This window comes from Zalophus californianus, chromosome 10 (genome assembly GCF_009762305.2).
Source record: "Zalophus californianus isolate mZalCal1 chromosome 10, mZalCal1.pri.v2, whole genome shotgun sequence".
Classification (NCBI taxonomy): domain Eukaryota; kingdom Metazoa; phylum Chordata; class Mammalia; order Carnivora; family Otariidae; genus Zalophus; species Zalophus californianus.
The window spans coordinates 96152971-96168312 of NC_045604.1; the positions used below are offsets into that span (position 1 = coordinate 96152971).

A 15342-nucleotide genomic window follows, 5' to 3' on the forward strand; every position below is an offset into this window, starting at 1 on the left:
ACTTTTTGTGGGTGAAGAGAAAATGTGCATTTGTTCTTCTGTCTCAGCTGATGAGCTTTAGGACCTGGAGTCCTCTTTTTTCTGTTTGGGCTTTTATCCACCTCCAGCCTTGTTGGCAGCACCCCTTCCCTCTCCTCCTGTTTCCGCACCACCCTAGGCGAGGCTTACATAACCAGCTCTGGTGAGACCTCCGTGCCTCCTGCCCTCACTGTGGAGGAGCAAAGAGCACCCCAAGCTGTTGGCGCCACCTCCTTATGAGGTTTCAACTGAAGCACCTCCTGAATCAGCGTGAAGAGGTCCAAGAGTTCCCTTGGACTTAACCCACTCCCTTCAGATTTCCCCATTGGTGCCCCAAGTAAAATTGACTGTTAGTGCGCACGAGTGCAACTTATTCTGTAGTAAAGCTAATTTAGGTTTATTAGTTTAATTAAAATGGATGTATCTTTAGAGCTATCAGCATTAAATGTAAAATTTCACTGAGGTTTACTGAAGGTCAGATAAGCTCATGTTATCTTTGCTGCAGTTTGTCAGCAAAAGATGATTTTAAATGGTGGTTAATTTTACCCGTCTCATAAACCTTTCCTAGGTAATTGTTAAGAACGAGTAGTTTGAATAAATGAAAAGGTTTCTAGGTAGGGACGCCTGGGGGCTCAGTCAGTTAAGTGTCCAACTGTTGATCTCAGCCCAGGTCTTGATTTCACGGTCATGAATTCCAGCCTCACAGCATGGAGCCTACTTAAAAGAAAAAAAAAGTTTATAGGTAAAACTTTTAAATGGCTTTCAAAATCTTTAGTAACCTGAACCTTTAAAATTTGCTAAGTTAAACAATAAATTGGATTGAATTCATTGGCAATCCAAGTCTTGTCCCTAACAAAACAAAATACTAAAGCATTGTTTACTGAACACGGGTTTGTGCTTCTAGCTTCTTATTGCGGAGAAACTGACAGAGTTGCTTTCCTTATCATTTCCATCAGCCTTAATTACATTTAACAGAATTTTAACTTAGAAACCTTAGTCTGAAAAGTAAGTAGTAACCAATTGTGAACTGTCTGCTACACCAGAATTCTTTTTTTTTTAAGATTTTATTTATTTATTTGTCAGAGAGAGAGAGAGTACAAATAGGGGGAGTGTCAGGCTGAGGGAGAAGCATGCTCCCCTGAGCAGGAAGCCCAATATGGAGCTCGAGCCCAGGACCCCAGGGTCATGACCTGAGCCGAAGGCAGACACTTAACTGACTGGGCCACCCAGGCGCCCCAAAATAAATGGATTTTAAAAGTACACTGGCATAAGATTGATACTCTGCTTTTCTCTCTGTTAAAAAGACCATTTTCGGGGTGGTGATGATAAACCTTGGGTCTGTTGTTTGGATAAATGCTGTTATAACTGTTGTAGAAATTATGTGAAATTCCTAAAGTTCTAATGTGTTCTGGTATGAGGTCATTACTTGACACCCTGAGCTTCAACACACACAGCCCCTAACAGGGTTCCCTTTTGTTCGCCTCCACGCCAGGCACCCCGGACACAATGGCCCTGGTGTCTGCTGATTCCCGCATCGCAGAACTTCTCACGGAGCTCCATCAGCTGATTAAACAAACCCAGGTAGGAATCCACAGCCCTTGGCTCCTGGAGGGCAGCACACAAGCCGCGGGGCGTTCACAGACTTTGAACACGCAGGGACCCAGGTGACCGATGAACCGGGAGCTGAGGAGAATGTGGGGCGTGACAGCGGATTTTTTGTCAGCGGCAGGACGTCGTAATCCTCTCTGTTCCATGACGGCTCTAATGAGCTAGGATTCACATACCGTACAGCTCACCCATTTGAAGTATGCGATTCCAGTGGTTTTTAGTATATTCACAGAGTCATGCCACCCACGACACCCAAGTGCCACCCACTGATCCCCACGATCAGTTTCAGGACATTTTCATCATCTGACAAAAATGCTCTGTACCCATCATGGTCCCTCCCGTTTTCCCTCCACCCCCTATCCAGCTGAACGAAGATACACTTCGCAGGCAGGATAAGCCAAGAGTGGAGAGGTTCTCTCCCAGGAGCTGGTCAGGGGCCTCGTCTGGAAGGCGCAGGGTCTGAAAACACAGGCCTGCTGAGTTCATCTTTTACTGCACAGCCGCCCCCAGCCCGGCCCTTGGCCTCCACTCCCTTGCAGCAAAATGATAGTGGGGCCTCTGTAGCCAGTCCGTATAGCAGCTGCCTGCCTGGGGGAGCAGCGGCCTGAGCACGCACTGTGCCTGACACTGCAGGAGCCGGTGTGGGCCAGGGAGAGACTGCAAGAAACAAGCAGTTGGTCCCGTAGAGCCAGTACCTACGTTGTCATAATTTATACTAATCTGATTACCCATTTCCCCCCTTCATGCAGTACTGTTCATGCCTTATAAATTTGTGTGAAACTGTTCAGCATAGACATTAGCTGATGGTGAGCTAAATCAAGTTCTTCCTTGGGCCAGTCATTTCCCGTCAGCGTTCCCATCTGAGAATCTGGCCCTGGTTCCCAGCACGTTTGCTCATCAGTACCAGTATCAGCAGATGACTTCTTGATGGGGGGGGCAGCTGAATATTACTAGCGTTGCTAGTGTGTTACACCATGTTCAACTACGGTCATGGTAGAGTTCAGTTTCATTACAGAACAAGTTAGAATTACAGAGCTATTTGTTATGCCCTCCCAACAGAATTGGCCTTGCCCATTTACCAGATATTGTTATGGACGACATTTTTACTTTACAGTATTTTTTTCTCTCTTTTTTTTTTAAGATTTTTTTATTTATTTGAGAGAAAGAATGAGAGAAAGAGAGCACATGAGAGCGGGGAGGGTCAGAGGGAGAAGCAGACTCCCTGCCGAGCAGGGAGTCCCATGCGGGACTCGATCCCGGGACTCCAGGATCATGATCTGAGCCGAAGGCAGTCGCCCAACCAACTGAGCCACCCAGGCACCCTACTTTACAGTATTTTTACTTCATGATATTTGCTTTATTCCACTTGGCCACGATTCAGTTATTTCTGGGTTCTGAGTCAGCTGGGGACAAAGCCAGTTGCCCTGTCTGAGCTCACAGGCTTGTACTGAGAGACTGCTTTTCATTGTGTGTTCTCTTATAGCAGGCCCACCTCCTACCTAGGGGGAGCCCCAAATGGTACTCAAAATAACAGTCCTGTCTCTGCCAGCTCTAGCTCAGGATGTCTTATTTTGATCTGTTCTTGGGTCAGGGCAGTCATAGTGCATTAATATAAATTACAAATGGAGCCCAGCGTGGGGCTTGAACTCATGATCCTGAGATCAAGACCTGAGCTGAGATCAAGAGCTTAACCGACTGAGCCGCCCAGGCGCCCCCACCCAGGTTACACAAAGACCCATCTCTTGGGAGCCATACACCACACAGTCCTGTGGCCCGGAAGGGAGCAGTCCTGGAAATGCCTTCCCAAACGATGTCCTTTGTAGTGGGTTGTAACCTGAAAAGTAGGGGTCAGAAGAGACTGGCATACATATTTCTGGGGCCTCTGGCCTGGGATGCCGGGGGCCACGGCAGGACAAAGGGCCACTCTCATGTCCTGTTGACCTTACCCCTGCAGGAAGAGCGTTCACGGAGTGAACACAACTTAGTGAACATCCAGAAGACCCATGAGCGGATGCAGACGGAGAACAAGAGTAAGTCACTGGGCTCAGAAGAGAAAGGGGAGGAGAAAGGGGGGTGGGCTGAGACCGGGAACAGGGCTATCACTAGTTTCAGACAGGACTTTTGCATGTGTCTTACGTAATCCAAAACGAACTGCTTCTTAGTCAGTTTTCCCTTCGGCTGAGTGACCTAAGGTGACCCAGGAAACAGATGACAGACCACCTAGCACTAAAAAACCTTAAAATCCCCCAACTCTAGGGACTGGGAAGTCAGTGTTAAGGCTGCATCCAGGGGAACCCCGTTGAGTGCGCAAGCACCCCAGTTAGTTGGTGTTTTCTAGAGAGCTTCCCTCCCAGCATCCCCTGCACGTGCCCCAAAGGCCCTCCAGCTCAGCCTCCTGGGTTAGTGCTTTCCAACTCTGAGCAGCTTTGAGAACTGTTGTCTGTTCTCCTGTGTGCTAAGAAGTGGTTTCTGCGTGTGTCATGCTATGGCAAAGGCTAGAAAGTCCTCTGCCAAATGCAGTGATGGCATGTGTACCATATGAAAACGTGAACTCCTTAAACCTGGGGCATCGGCCTCAGGGGGTACTTTGAGCCAGTGAAGCTCACGTCCCGATCCGTGGCCTCTGCACACCTCTCGGGTGCACAGAAGCAGCCCCACAGGACTGCCAGCCACCCCCCTGCCCACCCTCTTCCTCTGCTCACTTTGCAGTCTCTCCTTATTACCGGACAAAGCTGCGCGGGCTCTATACAACTGCCAAGGCTGATGCGGAGGCTGAGTGCAAGTGAGTACTGTCCCCTCCCCTTTGTCACCCACCCGTGTGCTGGGCTGCAGGGACCTGCAGACCCCAGCCCCTGCCGCCTTTCCTGCCACCGATAAGCAGATTCCCGCTCCCCATGCTGTCCATTAGGGTCCCCGCTTTCCCTAGAACCCACTTTTGGGCCTCCCCTTCCCGCTAGCCCTGCTGTTTCCTGGATGGCAGCAAGGTGGGGGCCGGACCCCGGCACGGCCTTTTACTATCAGGTGACCTGGAGCAGTCGCTCCCGCTGAGACCCAGTTACCCCATCATTACAACAGGGATCATAACTGTCTACGGAACTGTCAACATAACATGAGATAATGTTATAAAGTGCCTAAGACCAGTGATTTTCAAACTCTTTTAACTATAACCCATAGTAGGAAATACATTCTCTGTTGTGGCTTCATCATAATATTAAGACCTTGTCATCATCTTTATAATACGACTAATAAGGACTCCTGTGTGGCCGTACTGAGCCAGGTACTATTCCAAGTACGTTACGTATTTATCTCACGTAATGCTCAGAGCAACCGCAAGGTGGACATTACCCCCATTTTACAGGTGAGGACACTAAGACACAAGGGGTTCCATAATCTGCTAAAAGTCAAACAACTAGTAAGTCAGGGAGCCCAGCTGTAGGTCCAGAGTCCATATTCTTTAATACCATAATAGAATGGTGTAATGATCACCTTTCCACAGCACACACATGTATCACAGAATTGGAACAAGAAGTACAATTTATACCGTTACTGTATATATAGTCTGGGTTTGTTTGTTTGTTTGTTTGTTTTTAAGTGATCTATATACCCGACATGGGGCTCGAACTCCCAACCGGAGATCAAGAGTTGCATGCTCTTACAACTGAGCCAGCCAGGAGTCCTCTGTTCTGTTTTATTAAATGCTGGAAATTAATCTCACAAGCCTAGACTAATTAGTCGCGGCCTGCTATTTAAATACTGCCTTGCATGTGTGATGGTCAGCACCCTCAGCGTTACCAGTGGCTCCAGGATCTTCCTCTCCTCCCATCTGGCCCTTCACAGACCCTGTCTTGTGCTCAAAGACCCTGCCTTGTACTCACGGTCCCAGATTTTCTTTGCCTGCTGTTGTCTTGGTTTTGCAGACCTTTGCTGGCACGTAGCCTGTGCCTGGTGCTGGGGTCCCCATACAGGGACATGAGGACCCGGCCTACAAGGGCAGACAGTCTGGAAAGGAGAGGCACCCTAAGAAAACAGTGACCAGGACAGTATAGTCGGTGGGCCAGCAGAGGTGGGCTCACTGTGCCTGGGGGCCTGAGACAGCCACAGGGAGGAGCAGAGACTTGAAGCAGGGCTCCGTAGGCGGACACGGCAGAGGCCGTGGAGGAGTGCGTGCTGGGCACGCACACTGGGGGAATGAGAACTGGCCCTTTGCGGCGGGGGAAGGGCGAGGCAGGACTCGGAGGGCTTCCAGTAACTGCACTTTATCCTGGAGCCCATAGGGAGCCCGCGAAGATGTAAAGCAGGAGAAAAACCCCTGGCTGCTGCGTGGAGGGCAGATGGGGTGAGATTCCAGGCCAGTTAGGAGACCAGGCAGATGGTGATGGAATTGAGCTAGGACAGTGGCAGTGGGGACGGAGAAGCAAGGATGGGTTCGAGGGCAGGTTCTGAAATAAGATTGGGGGCCATTTGGGAGAGGGGAAGCTGAAGATTCCAGGCTTTGCAGCTTAGATGGAGGGACCTGACGGGGCTTCCTGTGCTGGACTGGGGCCGGCTTAGGCGGGAGGAGACACCGTGCCTTTTGATTGCTGGCGTTGTCTGCCGGCTTCCCGGCCCATCCTTCCTGCCCCCTCTTCCCCTGATGGGCACATTTGTCACCTGGCCATTGTTGGGCCCTTTCGTGCTCATCTGCGCTGGAGTATGGCTTACATAAGCTTGAGTGACACACACATTTGAGAGTAAAAGGCAAAACGGCCCTTCCCAGCTTAATTGCTGGCAAAGTGACTGCTTCTGAAACCAGTTTGGTGTGGGCTCTTCTCTGGCATTGACCTACCTGGAGTTAAACATTTATAAGCTCCTTTCAGAATTGCAGGGTCCAACGTTTTGCAATTCTGCTGCCATTTCATTTTTTGACTCTGAAAAGTTCATCCATTCATCACTAGATACGGAGCCCCTGTCGGCACCAGGCACCGTGCTGGGTACGGGAGCGTGTGAGAGTGTGAAGGGCCAGCCCCGCGTGTGGGGAGGCCCCTGGTCAGGGCGGGGAACACGTGTCTCTGTGCTCCTGAGGCATCTCCTGCACAGGCGTGTCTAAGATCAATTGAAACCCTCAGGAAACTGAAGAGGCCCCTAGAGCCAGCCTCAGAAACTAGCCCGAGGCCCGTGACACATCGCTGTTGTCTCTTCCCTGTGCGCCAGGGGCTGCCCCCCAGCTGGTTTTCATTCTCCTGCTTTGCAGAAAATGGAAAAGAACCCCTGCTCTTTAATTTAACAGTTGGTCTTTTTTAAAAAAGGCCTTGAGTTGGCACACTGGCAGGATCAAAGGGGAACAAGATCAAAGATCGCACTTTCCGTAAACAGGTAGCCATTCCCAGATGGGAACAAATCTTTTCTAACCTTAGTGCAAAAGGCATTTCTCAACAGCGGAAGGGATGGTGTCTTCAGTGATACTTTGGCCACAGACAGCGGATGACTCCGTCACCCAGAGTTCCAGCTAGGGTAAATAGTTTTCTGACCGGCCTGGCTGGTGCAGGCAGAGGTATGGTGTAACTTTCCAAGGGCCTGAACGACTCGGGTTAGAACGTCAGCTGTCCAGAGGAGAAAACGAAGGCCACGGTTCTGGACCCTGGACAGCGGATGGTTAGCTGGGGCGCTTGCCCGGTAGTGTTCCAGCTTGCTGGCCAGAGGTGCCGCTCCAGTCTTGACCTGTCCTGTCGGAAGGTGGCTTTTCCAGTTTCTGCAGGGTTGTTCCATTTTCCCTTATGTAATTATTAAGTCTCTTATGGCTTCCTGGCTGCTGCTGTCCTGGGGCCTGACTGCCCCACATCCTCAGGCTCGCGAGCCTGCGGCACCTCTGACTGAGCCCTCCCTGTATCCTGTGCCCTCCACGCTGAGCTGTGGTGCGGCAGGCATCCTGCTCCGGACTGCCCGGCTCCCTCCGCCAGGGCTACCCCCACCCCACCCCACCCCGCCCCCCGGCCTCCAGCCTCTGCCCGATGAGCTCCACAGGAGCCCGTGACACCCCCCGGCCCACGCACGAGGCTGTCATCTCCCTCCTGCCGAATGAAGGCCTTCAGAACCTCAGGGGAATTACTAAAGGTTGACCAGAGGAAGAGCCACGGGAGAGGAGAAAAATCAGTGACCCCAGATGGAGTCTGGGCTTCTTATTCCTATTGAAATATTCTTTGGGGGAGAGTCCTCAAGATCTAGGATAAAGAAACCTTCCTCCAGTGAGGATTGTGTTCCCTTCTGCTGGATTGCTTGGGCCCCAGCCACCTTGGAACCCTGTAAACTGACTCCAGAGGTTTCCTGGGGCTGCAGCCCTTCAGAGACAAAACCCTTCCACCCCCAGCCCCACTCCGAGCCCAGAGAACTCCCCACAGTCCTCTGGAGTGTCTCCTTTGACTTGTCCCAGCTTGGACAGACCCCGAGCTTTCACTTCTATCCTCCAAATCTCCAGACTGTTCGAGGTGGCCAGCACTGCTTCAGGGTTTCTTCAGGCTCTGTCAAATGCAGCCGGCTCTGTTATGGTTACCGCTGTGGAATCCTCTTGGATTCTTGGGCGTGCTACCTCTCACTACCTTGTCAGTTCTTTAAGGCTTTTTAAAATGTAAACACAGGGGCACCTGGGTGGCTCAGTCATTAAGCGTCTGCTTTCAGGTCAGGTCACGGTCCCAGGGTCCTGGGATCGAGTCCCACATCGGGCTCCCTGCTCCATGGGAAGCCTGCTTCTCCCTCTCCCACTCCCCTGCTTGTGTTCCCTCTCTTGCTGTGTCTCTGTCAATAAATAAATAAAATCTTTTAAAAAGTAAAATGTAAACACAGGAGCGCCTGGCGGGCTCAGTTGGTAGAGCATGCAACGCTTGATCTTGGGGTTGTGGGTTCGAGTCCCACGTTGGGTATAGAGATTACTTAAAAATAAAGTCATAAATAAATATCCTAGATAGACAGATAGATAGATAGATAGAAAGAAAGGAAAGAAAGAGAGAAAGAAAAAAAAAAAACCAGGGCTTACAGTTTTCGGCAGTAGGGCTGGTCTGAGTTACCCAGCCTGCTGTAGCAGAAAAGGAAGTCTGTGCTTTGGGCTTCATCCAGACCTCTTCTCCCTTCTCCCCACCCTCAGCATACTCCGGAAGGCTCTAGATAAGATAGCGGAAATCAAGTCTCTGTTGGAAGAAAGGCGGATTGGTGAGTTGGAGACAAGCTTGACGCTTCTTGACCAGGTCGAGTGAGGCTTCCTGAGACCAGCATTTGTGGCTCCCTGCAGGGGTGGGGGGCCTGTTGCCACAGCCCGGTGTGCTCGTTCCATGGACTTCTGACGGGGGCGCACATCTGGGCAGCCTGGGTCTGGGAGGGAATGGAGGTCCTGGCCAGCGCTCAGGGGCAGGGGCTCCCAGTGTCCCTGTGCAGACCTGGAAGATTTCACCCCACCCCCTCATGCTTCTCTCCCCCTTGTGCCTGGGGCAGTTGCCCCCTTCCTGCTACCTCCCACCCCCACCTCTTGCCGTGGGAAGCACCAGCTGCTTTGGGAGAGCCATCCTTCAGATGGAGTTTACACAAGGTGTTGGCTTCCGAATCCCTTCAGACTGCCGTGGCTCTCCCATCTCTTACCCCTTCAGTGAACCCTTAGTGGGCAGACCGCTTGCCCATCAGACATGTCTCACTGCCAGTTGGGTTTGCGCGATGTTGACTGGGTGTGTTGAGCCATGCCTAAGGAGGTCAGGAGTCCACGTTTGACAGTTCTTCTAGGTTTTTTTTTGTTGTTGAATGACAGCATATACTCCTAGTAGAAAAGTACCCATAAGCCTACAGACAGCTGAAATTTTGGCTAACCAAACAAACGAATATGACCAGCACCTCAGAACCCTTCTTTTGCCCTCGGTGCCCTCTGTGAGAGCAGCCCGGAACTCTCACCGCGGGCATCTGGTGGGAGGGCAGGGGTCACACTGGGCCCTTGGTGGTCGTTCGGGAGGTGGGTTCCAGGCCAAGCTCCACTGACCGCTCTGTGCACCAGTGCCCTGTCCCTGGTGCCTCAGGGGCGCGCTTCCTTCCCACAGCGGCCAAGATTGCGGGCCTGTACAATGACTCGGAGCCCCCTCGGAAGACCATGCGCAGGGGGGTGCTGATGACCCTGCTGCAGCAGTCCGCCATGACCCTGCCCCTGTGGATCGGGAAGCCTGGTGACAAGTGAGGGCAGGCCCAGGGTGGGGGGAGCTGTCAAGAGGGAAGGGCTGGCACTAACACCTTATTCCAACCCTCAGGCCCCCACCCCTCTGCGGGGCCATTCCAGCCTCTGGGGACTACGTGGCCAAACCTGGAGACAAGGTGGCCGCCCGGGTAAAGGCTGTGGATGGGGATGAGCAGTGGATCCTGGCCGAGGTGGTCAGTTACAGCCATGCCACCAACAAGTGAGTGGACACCCAGCCCTCGGTCTGCTCTCCCGCTACACCTGTGCCGGCCACCCCTCTCCCCCGTCTGCAGGCTGGGAGAAGAGCCTCCCCAGGGTGCCTGTGGAGACGGGGATGGTGTGTGACTCGGGCTCCCTGGGCTGCTTCCCCTCCCCACACCCCACCCCGCCCCTCCTCGTCGCCTCCTGATTTGGACTGTGCACCTCCCTGCATCCACCGTTTTCTCTTTGTTTGCCAGGTACGAGGTAGATGACATTGATGAAGAAGGCAAAGAGTGAGTGTGCTGGTCAGGGAGGGACCATGGAAGTGGCTGGAAAGAAGCCCCCCACCTGGCGTGGGTTGACCTGAGCCCCCCTCTTCCAGGAGACATACATTGAGCCGGCGGCGCATCATCCCACTTCCCCAGTGGAAAGCCAACCCGGAGACGGATCCTGAAGCCTTATTTCAGAAGGAGCAGCTCGTGCTGGCCCTGTATCCCCAGACCACCTGCTTCTACCGTGCCCTGATCCACACGCCCCCACAACGGGTAAGGCAGCCCCCACGGGAGAGACAGACCATGACACCGGCACTGGGCTGAGCGGATGGGTCATGGGGTCACCTTCCCCTTCCTTCCCCTCCTGTCTTCATCGTCTAGCCTCTCTGAGCTGGGAGAGTCCTACGTGTTGCCCTCTCTCTCCTGCTTACACTCTGCCCTGTAGGTGCCCTCCAGCCCTGTCCCCTTGGGCAGTGCCAGCCAACCCCCTCTCCAACCTTCAGAGTTCTAGCCAGACCCGCATGGAATGGGACCGATGTACCCTCTGGTCTCACCTCACTTTTGCACTGAGACGTGCAGCACCACACCCGGGGCCTGTCCTCCAACCTTGACTGTCGCACCACTGCCCTTCCTTCGTGTGGGGCTGTGCTCCCTCATGCTGGTGACCCATTACCTGATGGCAGCTTCAAGGCTGTTCTCCCCTCTTCCTCCAGGAGCCCTGCCTGCTGCCCTCTGCATTTTCCTTGATCCCCTTAACACAGTGTCCCCAAAAGGCACCAGATCCTCCATGTAGAATCCCCCCACATAGACAGCAGGTCTCTCTCCTCCCTGCTCTTTGTGCCCTGGCCCTTCGTTGCTGAGAAAAGGGCTCTGCCGTAGCAGGGACTGGGTTCAGAGTGAAGATGGGGACAGGAGAGGCTGCGAGCCCGTGGACCAGAGGTTCCCATCGGTCTGGGCTGGGGTTCCTGCTGGGGGGTCTCTGACCAGCCCCTCATGTCTTCCCCTGTCCCAGCCCCAGGATGACTATTCAGTCCTGTTTGAAGACACCTCCTATGCAGATGGTTACTCCCCTCCCCTCAATGTGGCCCAGAGGTACGTGGTGGCTTGTAAGGAGCCCAAGAAAAAGTGAAGTGGGCTGGCAGACTCACAGTCTCTTTCCACCTTCACAGGGGAATGCAACAAAAGGTTTTGTGGCAAATAAATATTGTTCCCCTTTGCCTGCGTCTCCTTGGTTTTATTTTTCCAGGCCCTTCTCCCCTTCCCCATAACAGGGCAAGTTGGGGAATTGGGAGGCCACAGGGGAGATGGCTTCATTTGGTCCCAGTGGGCATTTCCTTTTAGCTCAGGTTTGCTCTTTGCCTGCATTAAAGACTCTCAGTGTAATACACATGGAATTTTATTTTTGAGGCTGGGGGCAGGTCACCGCAGTGGGGTCTTCGGCGTGCCTCCCAGGGAGCACCACTCACAGCTGGGTGCGGAAGCTGAGGCCGCAGCCCTCCATCTTCTTGGCATAGTCGGCATCAAAGCGCTCATTCTGGGCCACAGTGAAGGTGGTCTTCCAGTCCCCCGAGATGCCTGTGGACAGAGGGGAGGACGGGTGCAGGCCCCAGCCACAGAGCAGGCCCAGGGTGGCTCAGGCCAGCCCTTGCCGCCGCGTCCACGCTTGCCTCCCCAGATGCCCGTCCTGCACGGGCACTCACCTTTCCTCATGAAGGCCGAAATGCTGTGGTCCATGACGTGAAGGGGTATGGTGCTGTAGTTAGCCTTGGAGTTGTTCTTCATCTCCTTGAAAGATGTGTGCTGGACGATGAGATCCACGGTCTCATCTGGCAGGGAACGCCCCACAAACTTCAGGATCTTCTGAATCTCCCTTTTGGGATTCTGGAGCAGCAGAGGGGCTCTTTAGTGGACGTTGGGATTGCTCACTGAGCAAACCAAAGAGAGGGCCCCCCCTAACTCCTCGGGGATCTGGCCATTTCCGCCTAGAGACCTCTCAGCCCCACCTCCTTGACTTGGGTTCTCTTTCCCTGGGGTACATTAGTTGCCCCTGCCCTGTGACCCTGAAATAAGCTCTTGTTTGGGTCCTGATGGGTGAGCGCATGGCCGCTCCTCTTTCGTAACTGTGGCCGCAGGGAGAGCAACAGCAGAGAATGCTGGCGGATGGCTCTGTGTCGGGTCTGAGATCAGAGCTATATGGCCTTGCTGCCTGGGAGACGCTGCGGCTCCAAGCCCCGGGCAGGAAGGTGGGTTGGGGGGCCCGGGGGACTGGTGTGGGGCTGCCGGAGGGCAGGCGGCCAAGAGAGCCTTGGCAGGTCCCTGGCAGGTTCCTGCTTCTCCACGGGTGACTTGGAGGGAAGCAGCAGCAGGCGGCCTCACCTCTTTCATGTCCTCGTAGAAGAGATAGAGCATGGGGTGGGTGTGGCTCAGCTCCCACCACTCCCGCACATGCTGATACCAGGACCCATAGGACACTGGGCAGAGGGGCAGAGACATGGACACACGGGCTGGTATTAGTTTGGGCAGGCTGCCGCTCAGCTCCGCCCCGCTCCTTCCTCCAGATTCAGGTCCCACCTTCCCCAGCCATGAACTTCTCCAGGAAGTTGTCCCAGGTGTCAGGGTCTGGGTGCACCTTGGCCATGCGGTAGAAGTGGTAATAGGAGACAGCCACATCCTTTGCGTTGCGGGCCATGTAGACCACCTGGAGGGACAGATGACCCCCCCACACACCCAAGCATCATCACCACACAGCGAGCCAGGTGGTTCCACCCTTCACAGCATCCCTGTGAGGGACGTTAGCTCTTGGTCTGGCCAAGGGGGTAATAAAGCTTAGCGGCTGACTTGCTTGTGGTCCCTGGAACCATACTTTATGATCATCTAATCCCCCTCAGTGGTGCCATACCCAGATTGGGAACAAGGTGTGCCAGATTCTCACCAGCCCCCTCCTCTGCAGGCCTGGGGAGGCCTGCAGAGAAGACTGCCTTTCTCAGCTCTCCCCAGAGGAGTCTCCTGTTCCCTGACCCCCACAACAGGATGAAGCAGACCGCCTCCTCCCCTAAGATGAGACCTTCCCAGCAGATAGGGCCAAAGCTGGGATGGCCCCAGCAGCCTCCTTCCCTAGCTTCCTCTGCCATTCACCTTGACCTTCTGATCCAGCAAGGTCTGGGGGAGCAGAGCCAAGGGCAGGTGTGTCTTGATGAGTCGTGGAGCTGGTATGTCTTTCAGAACCTCCAAACCTATGCCATGGGTAGGGAAAGTCTGCTGAGCTGGAGCCCAGTCCTGCCCCGTCCCTCTGCTCCACTGGTCCCCAGAGCCCCACTACACACCTGTGGGAATCCCTGGAACCTTGAACTCAAGGAAGGGTACCCGCATGAAGATGGGGGCCCTTTGACACTTCTGTACATCACCGCCTTGGTAGATCATGTCCAGGATCTCACTCACCCAGGTGGTGCCTGGAGAGCAGGGAAAGGGTCGGTGAGCAGGGCTGAGGGCAGCCCCCTGCTGGTCCAAAATAGGGGACTGTGGCCCAGGAGAGGGGTGGATGGCTCTCATCACCTACCAGATTTGGGGTAGGTACTGATAAGCAGGTCATCAGGCTGGGCTTGGAAGTCCTGCAGTGACCCCAGTGCCTCTGCAAAGTACTTGATGAGAGGGATCCCCTTCACATACTTCAGGGGCGGGCGCGAGGTGTCCTGGATGAGCTCCATGCTGCAGCGTCAAGGGCCAGAGTGCGGCCAACTTGCCTTAACATCACAACATGCCATCTGTTGAAATCTTGCTTTACGATGAGGGACTGCGGCTGACCTGCCCCTGCTCACAAAGCTAGTGGGTGGTGGGAGCTGGGGTTCAAACCCAGACAGAACGCTCATGCAGTGGGTCACGGCACTGGCTGCACCTTTGCTTTACCTGCAGGGCTTATAAAGATCTCCGTGCCTGAGCCACACCCCAACCCAATTAAATCACTCTCTGGGGCCCAATCCCGGTTTTTCTGGAAGCTCCGGGAGACTCCACTACTTGAGCGTTACTTGAGCACTACTACTCCGGCGCCTGCCGGTTCTCCTCCTCCCAGTACTTCTGGCAGCTCCTGGCCTACTGCACCGGCCTGCTCTCCAGGCCGTCCCTCTGAGCAACGTGGGCCCCTCACGCATGCAAACATTTCAAAGGTCGGCCCCACCTGCCAAACCGCACTCCGTCTTGGCTCGGGGATAAACACAGCCAGCTGAACAACTTGAGCTTGTTTGGGGGGCCAGAGTCTGGTATGCGGATGAGCAAAAGTGGTGGGTCAATGGAAGAGGGAAGGGGGTTTCAGCCGGGGTTGTGGTTGGCTGATTGAAATGGACCATCCAGGGGGAAAGGGCAAGGATGCCACTGTGGCAGCAGCAGAGAGAGAGGGGCTAGCCCTGCCCAGCCCACCCCACCCGGGCACTCACCAGACCTCTCTGGATCTTGGTCTTGTGACTACTTGGTGCTGTGGCTTACTGGGTGCCGTGTGGTGAGTGCAGAACTGCTCTTGAGCTGACGGGTTGTTAAATCCAAAGTGGGAGGGGTCTGGAGCCAGCCTCCAGGAAGGAAAGGGTGGAGTTTAGAGTGGGAGGACCCTCCTGTGTTCCCCTCCTTAGCACCCCAGCAGGAGCCAAGCTTAGACTGGCCTGAAAACCCAAGATGTGGGTTTGGTGTGTAGAAAATAAAGGGAAGACTGAAACTAGACAAAAGAGCTTAGTAAGTTTTCACTTTTATTTTGGGGGGTTTTTGGAGCTGTAATCTTTGCTTCTGACCTGCCCTCTGAACTCCACCCCTGCAGGGCAGGCCAACTGACAGCTTGTTCTTTTTTGTTTTAATTTTATTTATTTACTTGACACACAGAGAGAGAGAGAGCACAAGCAGGGGGAGCAGCAGAGGGAGAGGGAGAAGCAGGCTCTCTGCTGAGCAGGGAGCCCGATGCGGGGCTCCATCCCAGGACCCCGGGATCATGACCAGAGCCGAAGGCAGATGCTTAGCTGACTGAGCCACCTGGGCGCCCCCGACAGCTTGTTCTGACGGAGCCAGCCAGTTTGGAGTGGGGAGGAA

General features: G+C 54.0%; 2 protein-coding genes across 11 annotated transcripts in view; one reads left to right on the forward strand and one right to left on the reverse strand.

The window, feature by feature from the left end:
* SGF29 (SAGA complex associated factor 29) overlaps window positions 1-11496 on the forward strand; it is a 29367-nt gene extending 17871 nt beyond the window's left edge. For all 5 annotated transcript variants that reach the window (XM_027612729.2, XM_027612727.2, XM_027612728.1 and 2 more), the window contains 9 exons: window positions 1511-1599; window positions 3581-3656; window positions 4336-4408; window positions 8741-8805; window positions 9675-9804; window positions 9879-10025; window positions 10264-10299; window positions 10389-10551; window positions 11291-11496. In XM_027612729.2, coding sequence (XP_027468530.1) covers window positions 1525-1599; window positions 3581-3656; window positions 4336-4408; window positions 8741-8805; window positions 9675-9804; window positions 9879-10025; window positions 10264-10299; window positions 10389-10551; window positions 11291-11407 — 882 coding nt within the window. In that variant the 5' untranslated portion in view covers window positions 1511-1524 and the 3' untranslated portion in view covers window positions 11408-11496. The remainder of the gene's footprint in view (window positions 1-1510; window positions 1600-3580; window positions 3657-4335; window positions 4409-8740; window positions 8806-9674; window positions 9805-9878; window positions 10026-10263; window positions 10300-10388; window positions 10552-11290) is intronic.
* A 162-nt stretch (window positions 11497-11658) lies between these two features.
* Window positions 11659-14854, reverse strand: LOC113933049 (sulfotransferase 1A1). Of its 6 annotated transcripts, none has more exons than XM_027612718.1 (9): window positions 14706-14779; window positions 14450-14528; window positions 13835-14018; window positions 13602-13727; window positions 13414-13511; window positions 12850-12976; window positions 12655-12749; window positions 11979-12159; window positions 11659-11853 (listed from the first exon to the last, which is right to left on the reverse strand). In XM_027612718.1, exons 3-9 carry the CDS (start codon window positions 13980-13982, stop codon window positions 11741-11743), a joined length of 888 nt encoding a protein of 295 aa, XP_027468519.1. In that variant the 5' UTR covers window positions 13983-14018; window positions 14450-14528; window positions 14706-14779; the 3' UTR covers window positions 11659-11740. The 6 variants fall into 6 exon arrangements, with proteins under 6 accessions (XP_027468519.1, XP_027468523.1, XP_027468518.1 ...); XM_027612722.1 differs by having other exon boundaries at window positions 13835-13983; window positions 14706-14767; XM_027612717.1 differs by lacking the exon at window positions 14450-14528 and having other exon boundaries at window positions 14706-14854.
* Window positions 14855-15342: the final 488 nt, after the last annotated feature.